At 42.4% G+C, this 18,832-nt stretch overlaps 2 protein-coding genes across 3 annotated transcripts in view; one reads left to right on the top strand and one right to left on the bottom strand.

The window, feature by feature from the left end:
* LOC123375039 (rap1 GTPase-GDP dissociation stimulator 1-like) overlaps positions 1-18,832 on the top strand; it is a 61,826-nt gene that overhangs the window by 13,325 nt on the left and 29,669 nt on the right. The window contains exons 2-6 of the mRNA XM_045025598.1: positions 5,624-5,728; positions 10,525-10,647; positions 10,812-10,937; positions 16,562-16,690; positions 18,299-18,424. Of these exons, the coding sequence (XP_044881533.1) occupies positions 5,624-5,728; positions 10,525-10,647; positions 10,812-10,937; positions 16,562-16,690; positions 18,299-18,424 (609 nt within the window). The remainder of the gene's footprint in view (positions 1-5,623; positions 5,729-10,524; positions 10,648-10,811; positions 10,938-16,561; positions 16,691-18,298; positions 18,425-18,832) is intronic.
* The window catches only part of SH2D4B (SH2 domain containing 4B), a 196,423-nt gene that overhangs the window by 175,444 nt on the left and 2,147 nt on the right, over positions 1-18,832 (bottom strand). The gene's annotated exons all lie outside the window — the stretch shown is intronic.

Genomic DNA, 18,832 nt, shown 5'->3' with positions numbered 1-18,832 from the left:
GGACTAGGCCTTAGAGACTAACAAATTTATTTGAGCATAAGCTTTCGTGGGCTACAGCCCTAAAGACTGCACAGCAGTCAGAGTTGCTCGTGTGACACTTCTTAAAGCTGCATTCTGGAATCATTTGACTTAAATGAAATCCCCTTTTTAAAAAATATATTCCTGTTACTTTCATGTGCATAGCCCTACAGAAAGGGAGACAGCTTCACTAAGTTCTTACAGCAAGTCAGAAGAAATTATTCTTCTTATCGACTTCCCTATTCCAGCAGCTCTTGCTGTGTTTGCACCACTAAGCAATGCTATAAATTCACAAGTTGCTTTGCTTTGACACTTCCCCTGTTGGTTATGTCTATGTTGACCTTCGCATGTGGTTTCTGGGAAAGCTAAGTGCTCAGACAAAAGCACAATAGGTCCAATACAGATCAATGCCTACAGTGTGTTACTCAGGATAAATAAGGAACATTGAACAGAAAGAGATTGATCAAAGAAATCCTTTTGGGAATCCGGCCCTTTTTAATAGCACAATTACTATAAAATACCAAAGCATAAAATTCTTATAGCCCAAACGGCCAGTGAGCTCTTGAGTGTGTGTGTGTTGTGTTCAGGGGCTGGTAGGGGGCAGCATGCTGACAGAGAAGCAGAGCATTTGATCACAGTAGAGCCCTGATTAGGGAGCCTATAAAGGCAGCCAGCCAATGGCACAGGAGCCTGCAAACAGAGCTGGAAGCTGGGGAGTTTTAGTGGGAGTTTCTAAGGGGAGTTCGCAGGAGGGAGTAAGTGGTGTTTTGTGTGTCCTTTTTTTCTCTTTTGACAGGCATTTAGGAGGGAAGGCTATGACTGCTACATAGACAGCTGTGAGAGTTCTGATGGGTTGGGTCACAGCCCCTGGGGACTGCCACCTGATGTGTTGAGACTACCTCTGAGCCCATTTTCCCTGGCAGCTTGGGACTTCAGTACCCTCTCTTATTGAGTCAGCCACACTAACCTGCTGCAAATATGGCCCCCACAAGCTGCAGGCTTAACTGAAAACAGTTTAAGAAGTACTCCTGTCTCCAGCACTCAGCTACCCAATTCCCAGTGGGGTCCAAACCCCAAATACATCCATTTTACTCTGTATAAAGCTTATACGGGGTAAACTCTAAATTGTTCACCCTCTATAACACTGATAGAGAGAGATGCACAGCTGTTTGCTACGCCAGGTATTAATTACTTGCTCTGGGTTAATAAATAAACAAAATGATTTTTATTAAATTTAACAAGTAGGATTTAAGTGGTTCCAAGCAATAACAGACAGAGCAAAGTAAATTACCAAGCAAAATAAAACAAACATGCAAGTCTAAGCCTAATACAGTAGGAAACTAAATACAGGTAAATCTCACCCTCAGATGTTCCAATAAGCTTCTTCACAGACTAGACTCCTTCCTGGTGTGGGCCCAATCCTTTAACCTGGTACAGTCCTTGTTCCAACTCAGGTGGTAGCTACGGGATTTCTCATGACTGCAGCCTCCTTTGTTCTGTTCCACCCTCTTATATGGCTTTGGCACAAGGCAGGAATCTTTTTGTCTCTCTGGGTCCCCACCCCTCCTTCTAAATGGAAAAGCACCAGGTTAAAGATGGATTCCAGTACCAGGTGACATGGTCACATGTCCTGTGAGACCCCAAGCCTTCATTCTTCCCAGCCTGACTCACAGGAAGGCTTGCAAGTAAACAGCCATCTACAGTCAATTGTCCTAGTTGATGGGAGTCATCAAGATTCTAAACCACTATTAATGGCCCACACTTTGCATAATTACAATAGGACCTCAGTTATATTTTATACTTCTAGTTTCAGATTCAAGAACGATACATTCATACAAATAGGATGAACACACTCAGATAAGCTTTGTAATGATACCAGTGCTTCTTGTCCTATCCTCAGAAGTTAATGAGAATTTTTCACCCTCTTCCTTGAAACAACCTTTTATGTACTTGAAGACTTATGTCCCCGTCAGTGTTCTCCAAACTGAACAAACCCAATTTTTTCAATCTTTCCTCGTAGCTCTAGACGTTTAATAATTTGTTGCTCTCCTCTGGACTTTCTCCAATTTGCACACATCTTTCCTGAAATGTGGCACCCTGAACTGGACACAATTCTCCATCTTAGGCCTTATCAGCCTGGAGTAGAGTGGAAGAATTACTTCTCGGGTCTTACTTACAACACTCCTGCTAACACATCCCAGAATGATGTGGTGTGGGGGTTGGTTGGTTGGTGTGTGTGGTGTGTGAGTTTTTTTGTTTTTTTTTCTTTGGGTTGCAACAGTGTTACGCTGTTGACTTGTATTTAGCTTGTGATCCACTATAATCCTTCCTAGGCAGTCATTCCCCATTTTGTACAAAGGTGAACTTTCAGGCTGGAGGGAGTAGAGTTCCTTTGGCCTTGGGACCAATCTCAATCTCACTTAAAAATTTTATTAATGACCTTAGCACAAAAAGTCAGTCTGCTAATAAAATATGTGGATGACACAAAGTTGGGAGTATTGCCAATACAGAGTAGGACAGGAATATCATACAGGAAGATCTGGAGGACCTAGAGAACTGGAGTAATTAAAAATGGGATGATATTTAATAGTGCAAAGTGGTGTTAGTCCCTAAATCTATAAGAATTTTTGCTATATGCTGGAGACATATCAACTGGAAGTGACAGAGGTGGAGAAAGACCTAGGTGTATTGGTTGATCACAGGATGACTATGAGCTGCCACTGTGATGCAGCTGTGAAAAAGGTTAATTAAATCCTAAAATGTATTAGGTGAGATTTCCAGTAAAAATAGGGAAATGTTATTGACATTACACACGGCACTGGTGAGTGTTTATCTGGCATACCGTGTGCTATTCTGAACCCCCATGTGAAGAAAGGTTAATTCAAACTCAAACAGGTGCAGAGAAGGGTTACTTGGATGATCAGAAGAATGGAAAAGCTGCCTTACAAGGAGAGACTCAAGGAACTTGGCATGTTAGCCTAACAAAATGAAGGTTGAGGGGAGATGTGATTGCTCTTTATAAATACATCAGCGGGATAAAAACCATGGAGGGAGATGAGATATTTACGTTAAATGCCAATGTTGACACAAGAACAAATGGCTATAAACTACCATCAACAGGTCCGAGGTTTGGAATTAGAAGAAGGTTTCTAACCATCAAAGGAATGGCATTCTGGAACAGCCTTCCAAGGGAAGCAGTGAGGGCAAAAAACCTTACTGGTTTCAATACTGAATTTGATAAGTTTATGGCGAGCATGGTATGATTGCCTATAATGGCATGTGGTCCATCTGTGACTGCTGGTAGCAAAAATCTCCAGTGGCCAGAAACGGGACACTAGATAGGGAGTCTCTGAGTTACTACAGAGAATTCTTTCCCAGGTATATGGCTGATGGGTCCTGCTGACATGTTCTGGGTTCAACTGATCACCATAGTTAGGGCTGGGAAGGAATTTTTCCCCAGGTCAGATTTGCAGAGGCCCTGTGTGGTGTGTGTGGTTTTTTGTTTTTTGGTTTTTGGGTTGTTTTTTTTTTGCCTTCCTCTACAATATGGTGCCTGGCTCACTTGCTGGTTTAAACTAGAGCAAGTCATGGATTCTCTGTAACTTGAAGGTTTTAAACCATTATTTGAGGACTTCCGTAACTCAGCCAGAGGCTAGGGGTCTATTTCAGGAGTGAGTGAGGTTCTGTGGCTTGCAATATGCAGGAAGTCCCTCTAGATGATCAGAATGGTTCTTCTGACCTTAAAGTCTGAGTCGAATTGCTTTTTTTTTTTCTTCCCATTTCAACCAAAAACAACTTTTGCCCTATAAGCAACAATAACCTTCAATATTGCTCCACTCCTTTTAAAAACAACAAACAGCACAAGACACCTGTTATTTTGCTGGAGAAAAACAGCTCCTGCACAGCATGTACACCATCATTTAGAAAAACTCACCTCACTTAATAGACAGACACGGAGAGAGAGAAAGTAGCAAAAATGTCACAAGCGTCACGACAACAACAAATGGGAATGATGAATTATCACTACTAAGAAAATGCAGAAAAATGTCTGGGCTGAGTATATGCACGTGTTTTTATGGAAAAACAAAGTTCTTAGTTTTTACTCCACAAACTAGTCACTATTTTATTGCAGTTCTGCTAACGAAGGCTCTGCACACTTCAATGTAATTTCTGTAGTCTAGCCCATGAACTTGAGCCATAAATCATCAAGCAAGTACATTTTATGCATAGTCTAGCACCCCACCAATGTCACTGGGAGTGGCACCCATTCTTTATGGGTTATTGGAAATCTAGATCAGGGTCACCACTATCACACTTAAAGAAGCTTGAATGATTTTCTTAAAAGCACAGAATCTTGTTTCAAAATCTTCACCTCCTCTTCACAGTTCATCCAAAACCAAAAATAACCCCTTCCCTCAAAGTCTAAATTTGTGCATCCTTTTTTAATCTCTTCTAGGAATGGGCAACACCTGAGATTTTTGTTATTGGCTCTGCCAACTTTCCTCAGATGCATGAACATTTTATTAAACTGAAACCATGAGTGAATTGGTCAGGGTCTAATTTTATTCTAGTACCAAAAGGTCATGTTGGAGGAGGAGGAAAAAGTGTTTGGGGGGAAAAAATTGTTCTGGGTTTTTTTTTTGTTTTTTTTTTTTGCCCCTCTGTCTAGTCATTTCTCTTTCTGAACACTTTTCAAAGTATTCTTTATTTAAAAAAATTAGTACGGTGGGGCAAATTTGTGTGAATATGTATATATGCTATGTTGCATATCTATGCAAGGCAGTATTTTTTCTTGTATACTTGACTGTGGTAAACTGTTCCTGTGCAACTGCTAGTTGTGGCCCTAGTTGGCATGGGGAATTCTGAACTCAAGTAAGATTAACTAGTGGGCTCATTTTGTATGTCCATAATACCAGTTGGGATTCCCTCAGAGATCTTTTCCACTCAACTGATCCAGAACATGTTGCCAGCTCTCTGGGATCCAACAATTCAGTTCAGCTCCAGCTCGTCACTCAGGTTACTTCATTAGCCAAGTAACAGTTCTATGTCCACACTTGACAGGCCCAGACACTGGGGATTTAGGTATACTTGATACCACAATTCCAAATCCTATCACATACTACACAGTTTATGTACACTTTTTTCCTAGCTGCTAAAATCTATACTCGAATCTAATTGGTTTGAACATTGTATTGGTCCTTACATGATCCATCATGTATGTTCTCACCTTAGCTACACTTCAAGCTTATCAGTTAGTGTGTTCCGGCTTATCTCAGCAAGCCTAAAAATATTCTCTTCAGCACACAGCTTGTCACACCCTTGTTTACAGTCTAACCTTAGCTTCAAATCAAGCTATAGGCAAGCTTACTAATGCCCAGCAAGATCTATGCCTACACTACCTAGAGTGCCTTTCCACCTCAAACATTTCATAGCAATTCTGTTATCTGAGATCTGGGGCAAAGAAAGATTTGGGCCACTCTTTTCAATGCAATATGTTGTGAGTGTGTTTTTGTTTTTTAAAACATTCACCAAAAAAGAATGCCTAGACCCTTAATGAAATGGAATATTGGAGATCTGGTAATATCTTTGTTTCCTCTTTAAACAGAGTCCCTAAATCAACACCTGGAATGTCTCAAACTCTTTGGAGATGAAACTGAAGATCAGATCCTTGAAAGTCTAAATGGGATTCTTCTGGCTCTTGCTGAAAACAGTTAAGTATCCCTCTGAACCATTTTGGATTGCCTAGCCACACCAGCAGACTTCCTGTGCACTTTTCACATATAATCACGATTCCTATTAGATAAGGGGATCCCACCACCCAAGATGACAGAAAACAGGGCATTTTAGGAGTGAAGTCTCTGCTGCAAACAGGCTAATGGATAAATTAATTTGTCCTACTCTACCAGGAGAGTGCTTTAAGGTAGCAATATAAAAACAATATCAGGTTCCTAGCTAATGGGACCATAAATTCAGTTTTACTGGGTTAGGAAATATAATCTAGAGCTGGTCAGAAACTTGAACTTCTGTTCCATGGGAAATTCTGACATTTTGAGGGGAAAAAATAACTCCAAATTAGAAAAAAACAAAACTCTCTCTTTAAATTAATTAAATCCTGAACATTTAAATTTTGGGGATATTGAAAAATATAGTTTTGGCAACATTGGTTCATTTTCACTTTAAATATTTAAAAGTTCAATGTTAAATTGTTTTCTCAAGGAGGACAGATTGGAGAGGCAGCAGAGCAGGATGAGGTGAGGTGTTCAAGACTTCCAGATCTTCAGAGGTGCTCTGCAAGTGTGTATCTTGGCACTGATCTATCCTCCCTTACCCTGTCAGCATGCTGATGGCATAAGTTGGCTGGGTTCCCTCGGAAGTAGCCATGGATGGGACCAAGAGAGAATTAAAACATTTCTGAGCTCTATCTAGCTGTTTCTGATGCTATGAGTACTTAATTTCCTCCTCCCTGACTCTGTCACACAGAAATGCAAGAGTCTGCATAGGACAGATGTTCCCACACCAGCATAACCCAGTAGAGCCCCAGCAGATGGGTTTCTAGGGGATTCCCAGGGAGTTGTGTGGGAATATCTGTCAATGGAGGGGACGATCCAGCCTTGAGTATTTAGCTTCTCAGTGGAAATGTCCTATTAGTCCTCAAAGGGTACTTGAAACTAATGAATTGCAAGCCAGCTGCTTGAACTGAGGTTCTTTATTGGAAGATGGACAACTGTAGAACCTAAAGAGTAAATAAGAGCTGTGGGGAAGGGAGGATTTAAGCAGAGAAGAATTAATTGGGGTAGCCTTAAAACAAACTACATTCCCTTCTAGGCAGAGATTTACAAAAGGGAGTTATATCTGCTGATTCACAACTATAGCCATTGGCTACAGTGTAGTTAAGATGATATGAAAAGACTCTTATTTAAATGGAATAGGGAACAGGCCAGCAGCTTCAATAAATCATTTGAGCAATGGCTTATTTTTAGCTACCTCTGATCCAGAAATACAGCAGCAAATAGAGTTCCACTTCAATTTAAAACTCTGGAGTTTCCTCAAGTCTGACTGTGAGCAGACAAATATACTGATCAAAAAAATCTGAAGGGGCAAAAATTCCAGATTTAATTTCTTACCTAAGAAATATGCCTGAATCCTAAAATCATCTTTTGGTGACTTTCCCAATAGATTGTTTTATCAGAAGCTAGTTGTAATAAAGCACTGGGCTAAGTTATACATTTAGACAGCAATGAAAATATTGGAATGTGATTCAAGGTGTATGACTAGAAAACTAACTGAAGCCTTTAATAATAAATCTGAAATCTACACTCACTTGGAACTATTTTAATAAAGAAATAAGTCATACAAATTTCTTATTCTAAAAGCTGATACACTAATAGTGACATAGTATCTTCTTAAAAGACAATCTACTTGTTCATTTCACTTGGGAAGCGTTGCATTTAACTTTACAAAGTTGGAAGTTCTGTTACAAATTTCAGTCTACAGTTTGATCACATTGTTCACTTCCACTCTGTACTTCATTGTTCATGGTGTGTAGGTTGTCATTTCTGTCACAAGTTGTTGTTGTTGTTTTTGCTCCCTGATTGGATTAGTGAATCATTTTTAAACAGGAAAATGAACTTTTTACTAGGAATTTTCATATGAATAAACATCTGTGCTAAAATTCCTGAAATAGTTTGGATTTGTGAATAAACCATGCTTATTCAAATAATCATACATGATGAATATTACAGTAGAATTTCAGCATTATATACACCAGAGTTATAAACAGACCTGTCAACCACAAACCTCATTTGGAACTGTAAGAACATAATCAGGCAGCAACACCCACCACCACCACCACCCCCCGCCAAAAATAAAAACAAACCCCTCACGTACAGTACTGTAGTAAATGTAAATTACTTTAAAAAGGAAAGCATAGCAAAGTTTCAAAGCTGTATTAAGTCAATGTTCAGTTGTGAAGAACCATAATGTTTTGTTCAGAGTTATGAACATTTCAGTTATGAACAATCGCTATTCCCCAGCTACTTTATTAAAAACCACCCATCCTCTCATCTCACGATCTGCTCACCCCCACTTTTCATACCCCCAAAGAAAAGATGAGAACACTGAAAAAATTAAAACACTAGGCTGTTGCAGATTAGAAGGGGAATGTTACAAAAGCAACCTAATTTGAAGCTGCCTTTCTACTGGACATCAGGGAAACTCTGTTCTTTCATTATTATCAAGGGGTCAGCTCACATTCATTCACCATGGGCTTAAATATTAAAGCTGCAGACGGTGACAAGTCATCTGTACTATACAGGCTAGATCTCACTTTCCATTCTCTGAAGCATTGTCAGCCTATTAGTGTTAATTCCAGAGGCTGCTGTGTAGAAAGGTCTGGCAGTCCCAACCTATCCCCAGAGCCCTTTGCTTCTCCCAAGTATGTTGCTTACAAAAATAAAACCACGCACCTTTGAAGATTCAGTAAATAGGCCTGTCTGAGGGCTAATTTCTTATTTATTTGCAGCTTCACTTATGTTTTGCTGAGGTGGCAGTAGGTTGGTTTTACCTGTCAGCATTCGCTTGGCACTAGTTGCCTCTCCTTCAGAGCTTCGGGGATTTATTCAGTTGCCATGGCAACATGGTCTGCATTTGAAGGTTAGACTGTGTGCTTTGTATAACACACATGCATTTGACAGCTCTTGAAAGAAACCCACTAATCATATTTTCAGAACTTTATTCTATCTCCTCATTTAACTTATTTCAGACATCGACCCTTGAGGAATCTCAAGAATAAATGTTCAAGTGGATTTCAATTATTCTTGGGCCCTCTCCCCCACCTGCAGAGAGGATGACATAAGAGTTCTTATGCCTACTCAATGGCATGCAAGGATCCCTCTGTCCTGGAGTGGATCTTGCTCAGTACTGCCAGCCGTCTTCATTACTTGTCCACAAATAAAAGGTTGCAGGACTGGGCTCATCACTGTTAGAAATCACAGGCAATTTTCTAGGTGATTTTCCTGCATAACAAAGACTTGCATAATTTGGCACAGATGTATTTTCTGCACACTAGGGCACAGGCCTGGAAAAACAGATGATGCTGTACTTAAGGATTCAGGTATATTAGAACAGTAGCACTGGGGAAGCTTGCACCTGTCGGCACAGGCATTTGATTTGGCACCAAATTCCTCAATCAAAAATACTGTTATGCAAATGCTGATTGGAGCTCAATATTTAAAGTTTGTGCTCAGTTTTATACACAAGCCTCTTGTAATCTTATTCTTAATTTAAGAAGGAAATCTTGTTAGCTGTGTTTGTGGTGATATTTAGCTTATTTGCAACATTTTACAAACATTAATTTTACTTATTATAGTGTATGCTGCTACTTACTGAGTTTCATTAGAAGAGAATGTGCTTTTAGAAAACATGTCCAAAAACCCCTCAATTACATGTTTCTGGATACTGAGGAAAGGAAATATGTAGATCTTTTTAGAGCACCAATAGAAAGTCTCTTGAAAGTAAAAGAGGTGAATCACAAACACCATGCTAGACCACAATAGTGATATGCCTATCATCACAGAGCTACTGACACCTGTGTTACATTGTTGTAGTTCAAGCAAAGTAATAATGTTTAGAAATGCCTAGCATGATTTCATTCTTTAAATGTCACTTGTGTATGATGATGGTCTATTTGCCTGGGTTGGGGCAGGTTTGTTTATTTAAAAATAAATAAAAGCAGGTTGGTGGTCAATCCATCCTAGCAGATAAAGAAACTTTAAAAAAAAAAGATCTTTATTACTATCTACATAAAACATGGAATTATTCCAGGATAGCGTACAATGGAAGGTGTGTGACTGACTATAGAATAAGGCAACCCATTATGCTAGGAAAATTTTTTATGATGAAGCTGAGTCCCACTTCTTCTATTGAAGTTTTAGCCTCCTTCAGCCAGTGTCAAAGCATAAAAAGACTTGTATCAGCCAGTGCTCAAGCAGGAAAGAGTAGCATTTCTTACAGCCCTTTGTCAAAAGACCAACCTTCCCTCTCCCACCACTCTTCCCCAGCTGACATGAGCCTGTGTTTGTTTATATAGCCATCCTCCAGAAGACTCGGTGTCCTGATGACAATTAGACATGAGACAGCAGGGATTCCTATTGTGAGGGTAGGTCTATAATGTCAATCCTAATTGCTAGGAGCAGCTGTACGGCTGCTGGATGACAGGCCAGATACCAACCACAGTTCATTTCTCACAGTCGGAGAAGATGGAAATGTTTCCTCTCTTAGGTCTGACACATAGGGTCCCATTCAGCAAGGTTCTTAAGCACTTTCCTGACTTTGAACAAATGAGTAATCCCAGTGACTGCAAATGCTTAAAGTTAGGCAGGCGCTTAAGTACCTTGCTGAATCAGGACCTTGATTCCAAACACTGCCTAGACCTCTACAGAAACCATGAAGGCAAATACAGTAAATCAAATACATTGCTGCTACTGCTAACTTTCTTTATCATTGCAGAGCAAAGATCCTCCAGCTTACTCACAGACACTGGGATTTTCCCAACTTTAGCTCAAATTCTCAAAGGCAATCCAAGCTGTGCAGTAAAGGCAGCCCAGGTGATTGCAGAGATAGCAAAGAATGGTACGTAAAGTGGGTAGCATTCTATAAAGTTAAACCTGTTATCACTGTATACTTTCAATCTACTTATCTGTTCCATGGATACTAATTATTGGCCTTGCAGTTGATGTATTGGTTTTATTTCAACAAGGCAAGTTCCTAGCAGCTTCTCTCCTGTGTCTGTGCAGAGGAAATGAAGAAGCCATGTATCGATGCAGGTTTGGTTCTAGCTTTGGTACCTCTGCTGGAAAGCACGGACCAAGAGATGTTGCTTCATGCTGGGAGGGCAATTGGCCGCATCTGCTATGAAAACAGTAAGTACTCAATTTGCTGAAGGAGTGCTGTACATTCTGGCTACAGTAGCAAGGTTGTGGGTGGTGTGAGTTGTGTGGTTGGTTTTTTTTGTTTTTTTTTAAACATGGGCTTTCTACTTAGACTGAGGCTAACATGCTTTATATGTAGTGCTATGCGCCAGTGGTGCTAGTTCAGTTTCCAATTGCTTCTACAATAGACACATACTAGCAAACACAGCATGGTTTTGACAGCAAGGAGACAATAATTAAGGGGTTGGAGTCACTTTTGAATAACTTTTTTTACTCATTGTAATTACAGTAAGTTAATACCAACCCCCTAGCCAAATCATTTAAGTAGCTTTCACTTAGGAACAGCATGTTTTATTAAACTGTCTCTTACTAAGTTGTAATTAGATCAAGTGTAGTATTATTTGTATTACAATAGTGCCTAGAGACCAACTGAGATCAGGGCCCCATTGTGCTAAGCATTGTACATGCATACAATGAGACACTTCCTGCCCCAAAGAGGTTAGTCTAAATAGACAAGACAAAGGGAGGAAGGGAAACAAAGATGGACTGCCTTGATCAAGATCACCCAGGAAGTCAGTAGCAGAGAACTCAGGTCTTCTGATTCCCAGTCCATTGCTTTACCTACTGAACTGCACTGCCTCTCATGGTAAAACATGTTTATAAAAACTATGCTGTTTCACTGTTAAGAAAATTTGCCATAGGGAAAAATCTGGGCATATATTGTGGCATCTTTGATTTATTTTGATGAAACCCAAAACAGTGCAACATGTTGGGAATTTAAATATTGTAGATAAGGCAGGTTGGATGCTTCAGAAGTGGAATAACTACAATTATCTGAGTCTGTCAGAAATTCCATAAATAAGTGGGAAAATAATCGTGTATATTTAGAGCCAGTTTCCTACCTCTTGTAAACTGATGCAGCTCCATTGACTTCACTGAAGCTATGCTGACATACACTAACTGAGGATCTGGCTTCTAAGACACAAAAACACCATACAGAGAGGTGCTAAACTGAAGTGCTGTTATATGTCCTAAGACTCTTTGGCACTGGAACAGCACAGATTACCTCTCCATCTGAAAGAGAACAGCTGTTTAAACAATATGAAAGCATAATGCTGTCTTCCTTCTAGAGAACATACTGTAATGGTACATGTTTAGAACCTTTATTTTTCATAAAGTCATCTTCTCAGAAACAACCACAATTATTCTAGAATGCAAAGAGCTAAGTTTGGGCAGTGTCACAAACTTCATGCAAGATACAGGGTTGCACTGCCCCAGGAGCACAGCTGGAACTAGGCTGTGAACCAGAGTCACAATCTGGTTGCTAGTTCTCATCCTGCTCCAGTGGGTAAAGTAACCTGAACCACCTCTAAGCCTGACGCTCCAGTTCATTTGTACTGACTGATACACTCAGGGACCTACCTAAGATTCTGCCTGTTCCCCCTCCCATACACCTGCATGAGGGCCAGGCATACATTTTTAACAGTGCAGATAGTTAACCATTAGAACAATTTTACCACAATTGACTAGGTGTGACTCACCATACCCCCTCCTTGCCGTCTTGGAGATTAGCTCTTTAGGTCGGAACACCCTCTCCCTTGCCCACTGTCACTTCTGCTCTCTGACCCATGTCACTCCAGGGACTGTGGCATCCTCTTCATGACACAGCCCTCTGGCCATGTCACCATCTGTACTCCCCCCTTCTGCCATAGGCAGCAGGTTTATATAATTTTTGGTGGGGCCCAAAATGGTGGTGCCCCTCCGTTGCCGCCCTGTAAGCCGATATAAAATGAAGCTACAACGTGTCAGTGCCACAAGATTACAAAGGTCAATTAAAAGTGGAAAGTCAGAAGCAGCACTTGCCTACTTCAATATACAGCATTATATTTTGTTGCACCTGTTGTGATGAAGTGGGAATGTTCTTAATATTTTCTCTGAATACTGTGTGGGTGCCTCAGTTTCCCCTGCAAGATGCCAACTGAAGGTGTTGGGGACAAAGAGATCAGGTGGCCTCCTTGTCCGGAAGAGACACAGAGGCCAGAGGAGGGAGTGTCAGTTTGGAGCTGGCTGGGGAAATGGGGAGAGACCCAGAACTTGGTTCTGGGCTCCCCACCCCCCAAGATGGACCTGACAGAGGGGGTTCTGTTTTCTGTACCAACAAGCTCTGTTTAAACTGTGTTCCCGCCATCTAATAAACCTTCTGTTTTACTGTCTGATTGAGAGTCACATCTGACTACGGAGTTGGGGTGCAGGGACCTCTGGCTGCCCCAGGACCCGCCTGGGCAGACTCGCTGTGGAAAGTGCATGATGTGGAAGGGCATGCTGAATGCTCCGAGGTCAGACCCAGGAAGGTGTAAGCTTCTTTCCCTGGAGACAGTATGCTCCAAGAGAGGAGGCTCCCCCAGAGTCCTGACTGGCTTTGTATGGAGTTGTTCCAAAGCATCCCAGCATCCCCTTCCACACCATGCACTTCCCAGAAGTCCGCATAGGCACTGACACTCCCTCCTCTGGCCTTTGTCTCTTTTCCAGGCATTAGGAGGCCACCCGATCTCTCTGTTCTCCAACACCTTCAGTTGGCACCTTGCAGGAGAGTGGCCCAGGCCATCAGTTACCAGGAGACAGAGTTTCAGCCATTCTCTGTGCAGACAGCTCACACTGTCCCTCTATGGCTCTACAACAATCACACCCCCTTATCCCACCATCTAGATCCTTGAGAAATGCAGAGAGGAAATGCAGAGAGGAAACAGTATTCAGAGAAAACATTAAGAACATTCCCACTTTGTAACACCTGTATACGACTAGTTATATTCTTTAAAGGGGTGTAAAATAGTCAAGTATCATGCTAAACAAAATGATACTCCAAACTGACCACCAAATTTAAGTTGCACATTTTTCCCCTCAGGTGAGGGTTCTGGGGTGGGGCTGGGGATGAGGGGTTCACAGTGCAGGAGCATGCTCGGTGCTGGGGGTGCAGGCTTTGGGGTGGGGCAGGGCTGAGGATGAGGAACTTGGGGTGCAGACAGGCCTCCCCATCACCACCACTGGCAGCAGCAAGCTCCAGGGGAGGGATCCCTCCTCTACCCCCCTGCCCCCCAGAGCACACTCACTCTGCACCACAGTCACTGCACATGCTCCTAGGGCCCCTCTCAGGTCCAGAAAGCTCACTCACCTCCCCTATGATGGGTACAGGGTGGGTTGCCATCACAGGTGGCCTTCCATGTTGCTGCCCCTCACCATAACTTCACTGTGGATGGGGGATGGGGCTGCCCCTTGCCCAGCATGGGGCAGAAGTGGGGGCTGCAGGGTGGTGGCTATGGGGCGGGGGAGCAGGGTGTCATAAAATTCACCCAAGCCCCAGCTGCTCAGGTCTAGGAAGCCTCCCTCTCCCATCCCTCCTGTGGCGGGTGGGTTGGTGGGTGCTGGGGGAGAGGGTATTGCCTTCACATGTGGCTTCCTGCCTCCCCTGTGCAGCCTGCTGCCCCTCACCATAGCTTCACTGGGGGACGGTGGGAGGGGATGGCATGGGGCTACCCCTTCTCCAGCGCTGGGCAGGAGTGGGGGCTGGGGCTGGGGCAGGAGGGGAATCATAGGGTCAAACACTCACGGAAGCCCCAGCAGCTGCTAAGGTGAGTGATGTCCGTCTCCTGGCCGGAAGTCCCCTTCGTGTCTCCTCCAGGTAGGGGCAGGGGAGGGGAGGGCTGCCAAGCACAGCCCTCTGACTCCCGGCCGCGGCTGAGATTTAAAGGGCTCTAGGCTCCCCGCCGCAGCAGGCAGCCCAGAGCCCTCTGACTCCTGGCCGCGGCTGAGATTTAAAGGGCTCTGGGCTCCCCGTGGCTGCGGGCAACCCAGAGCCTTTTAATTCCCGGCCGCGGCTGGGATTAAAAGAGCTCTGGGCTCCCTGCCACTGCGGGCAGCCCAGAGCCCTCTGATTCCCGGCTGCGGCTGATATTTAAAGGGCTCTGGGCTCCCCACGGCTGCAGGCAACCCAGAGCCTTTTAATTCCCGGCCGCCGCTGAGATTTAAAGGGGTAAAACCTAGCTCCAAATATTGGTGGAGCAGAGCCCCTGACTGTGAATATTCCTGGGGCTTTAGCCCCAGGAGCCCATATAAGTTGGTGCCCATGCCTTCTGCAGGTTAGTACTGCAGTCCAACTGTCCAGCCAATTCCAGTGGCGAGGACCCAGGCCTGCCAACTACTCCTGGTCCCAGCCCAGGGACCCTGTCGATGATAGCCATTTTGTGTGTCTCCTTAACTCCCCTATCACTGCTATGCTTACCTCAGCCTCTTCCCTTGGTGTCCTGGCACCTCACCTTAGGGCTTTCAGACACTGTTCTCTATCCAAAGTACTGGCATGCCTTCCTCTTGCTAGGAACACAAACTTCCCTCCTTGAGCTCTATACAGCTACTGACCCTGCACAGCCCTGCAGCTCTTCTTATATTGGCTGCGCCTCACAGCCTCTTTCCTATTGGCTGCTTCCCTGTGCAGCCTCCAAGGCCTCTATTAACCCCCTACATGCCAATGTGGGGCAGATACCCCATCACACAAGGTGGATTCTACAGCACTGACCATTTTAAATTGAAGGCTAGATGTTTTCCTACAAGATATGCTCTAGGAATTATTTTGAGGAAGTTCTACAGACTGTTATACAGAAGCTCAGACAAGATGATCACAATGCCTTCTGGCCTTGAAATCTACGAATCTATAATGGTCCTGAGAAGTTTGTTCTGAATCTTGTGCTGCTACAGCTTTACCCACCTGCTCCATAATTTAGGGCTATTGACACTACCCACAATGAGGTAAGCAGTCAGTTAAATGATGACATCCTTAAAGCACTGCAAAACCTCATCTCTTAGTCTTCATTTTAGTCATCTCCTATGTTAGACTGTTGTATCATCTCTCATTGACATGTTCACTCCCACTACAATTGCCTTAACACCTCTTTTTATAATGGCCTAACTGCTCAGCTCCCAAAAAACAATTTTATCATGAGGGTAGAGTTTAAGGACACTTGTAATTTCACAGCAGAATTCTTCATTTTGCATCCACATGCAGAACTTCTATTGGATATAATTAACCTGAATTGGCAAGGTAAAACTCTTGTTAGTTTGGAAGGATAATGGAGTCAAGATTGTCCCTGCCCTTTGAGAAGGGCAATGGCTCTTGGTAAACAACTTAACAGCCGGGGAGGGCGGCCACAGGAGGAGAACAAAAACAAAATGGAGGAAGGGGACAGCTGTAAGAAACAAAATGGAATAGGGGGAAAGCTGTAACAGACAAAGATCATGTAATAAAAGGCCAGAATGGATGGACTAGTGTGATCAAAGTTTGATCCCCTTGAATTAATTCCTGTTTAACTAGAGCATTTTTTAAAACAAAAATCTAATCTTAAATTTAATATTTCCAGTGATAGATTGTCCACCACAACCCAAATTGTTCCTATGGTTAATTACCCTCAGTTAAAACTTGCACCTTATTTCTAGTCTATATCTTGTAGCAACATTTTGTTTTAACTCTTACCATAGTGATACCCCCTCCAGGCCCTAGTTAGTATAATGATGGATTAATCCAAGATGAAATTCCTGTTGCCTTTCATTTCTATGCTTTTGATTTCCAGGTGACCTTCAGGAGCAGCTGGTGGAGGCAGGAGTGATCACATCACTGGTCAGGATATTAACTGACTACCCAGACAGTGAGCCACTTGTCCGTGTCAACCTGTTGGCCTTATGCAACCTTGCAAACCTAGGTGGGCATTAAAACACTCCCAAATTTGCAACAGTATTGGTTTCCTTTCTCATGCTACCATTGGCTTGTTCTTAGGCAGTGTTTCCACAAGTAGGGTTGCCATAGTAGGCAAATATTTTGACCTAGTATCAGACGAAGTTACTGCACTTCCCTGTATAGAGATTAGAAACCTGCAGTTGGGATAAATGCAAGACTGTCTTTATTTTTTGTTACACAGAGGTTTAGCTCCTTGCTATGTGCCCCCTTGTGGCCAACCTAAATATACTCTCTAACCATTCATAACTAAACACCAGAACCCATAGCACAGTGGTCCCCAACCTTTGCGTCTGACAAGCGGTGTCATCGAGAGGCGTTGCCCCCTGAATTTCTGCAGCATTTCGGCGGCGACACCTCTCTGATGCTGCTTGCCGGGCACCGCATTGGGGACCCATGCCGTAGCAGTTGCTGACCGGCCACACACAAATAATTAAGATTCAAAACATGTCCTAGCCTCTTCCCAGAGAAAATTAATGTAGCTGGTGTAAACTGATGTAGCTCTACTGACTTCTATCACAGAGTATATGATAGTACTACTTTTTTATTTAAAATGTGTTGCAATTTAATTTCATTAAGTATCTTTGTTCATGTATCTCATACAGGACAAGGGACACTAGGAATTTTTGATGCACCTTCTCTCTCTCTACCATTCATCACTTTATAGGTCTTAATAAAATGGCTTGATTCTTTTCTCACTTATACTTGTTTAAAAATGGTGTAGTTCCATTAACTTCAAACAGTTGCTCCTGATTTATACAAGCTTAGTGAAAGAAGAATCAGGTGTGAAGTCTTTAATTTCTCTTACTAAGAAAATTCTGTGATGATTGTGAGAACCTCAAATTTGGTTTGGGGAAAAAAAATCTCTAGCCCTCATGGTTGCTGATAAAAATCTTGAAACAAAATCCCTAAAGGCTCACAAAACAGAAGACCAATTATTTTAAAAAAAAAACTCAGTGGTTTTTTTTTTTTTTAATTCTTATGCTTTTGAAGCCAATCTCGATTTTTGGGGAAGGGCTGACTCTTTGTTTCTGAACTCTTAATGTTGGCAATACTGCATTCTGGACACATTCTATTTCAGCCATGTCCTTTTATACATATTTTCTTAAATTCTTAAATGTTCTATATCTCATGGCATTATAGCTTTTGAAAAACTTTCCACACAAGCTCTGTAAATGCCCATCCTGAACAGGTTGGTTAGATTCTTGCTGGGATACTTTCTTTTGCATAGAAAATGTTCTGGTAAAGTGGTACATGCTGTCATACCACAAGATGAATTCATCACTGCTATTGAATGCAATGAAGTTAGGACAGCAATTGCTTGACCATTATTAAAAAGGCATAGCCACAGGAATTACACAACTGGATTAGACAGCAGAACTAAAATGAGGCAGATTGTTTCATACATGTAACATTTAATCATTTGAGGGGAAGGATTTAAGGGGGGGGGGAAATTAGCAAGGCAACTAGATTCAAAGTAGCATCCACTCATCTCTCTAGGGAGAGATTTTTTTTTTAACAGTATTACATTTGGGTGTGAAAACATACAAAAATCATGCCTTTATTGTCCACACAGTGATAGCTAAGGAGGCACTAAGCAAGACAAAGGTTGCTGAACATCTAGTGAAGCAGCTGAGAAGGGCAGAGAATCATCAGAGGATAGAAACCATCATTGAGGTTCTACAGATGCTAGCGGAGAATGGTAAGGGTTCTCTTATCTTGACTACTAGGCTCCTTAGGATAGAGGATACTAGCATAGTGGCTACAATGAACACTCTGGGGGTTTCAATGGCATTCCATTACTGGAGGCAGAGACATAAGCCCCTCCTCACAGAAATGATGGGCGAAATCCTGGCCAGATTGATCTAAATGGAAAATTCCATTGACTTCAGTGGGGCCAGGATTTCACCCATCATTTTAAAACATGGGTCTGTGAGACAGTGGAGGAGGAAATGAGCCTGAATAAAATATATGGTGAGGTAGTAGTGTGAAATGAACCATTTGATAACTTTGTGTATGATACACACAGCCTCCATACTGTACGGGAATGCAGAAGATTACTGGGACCTCAGAAAAATTACTGGGAGCTGATCCTAAATATATTTCAAAA

Source organism: Mauremys mutica, chromosome 7 (assembly GCF_020497125.1).
Source record: "Mauremys mutica isolate MM-2020 ecotype Southern chromosome 7, ASM2049712v1, whole genome shotgun sequence".
Classification (NCBI taxonomy): Eukaryota; Metazoa; Chordata; order Testudines; family Geoemydidae; genus Mauremys; species Mauremys mutica.
The sequence above is the reverse complement of the archived record's forward strand: the minus strand, read 5'-3'. Positions and strand labels throughout refer to the sequence as shown.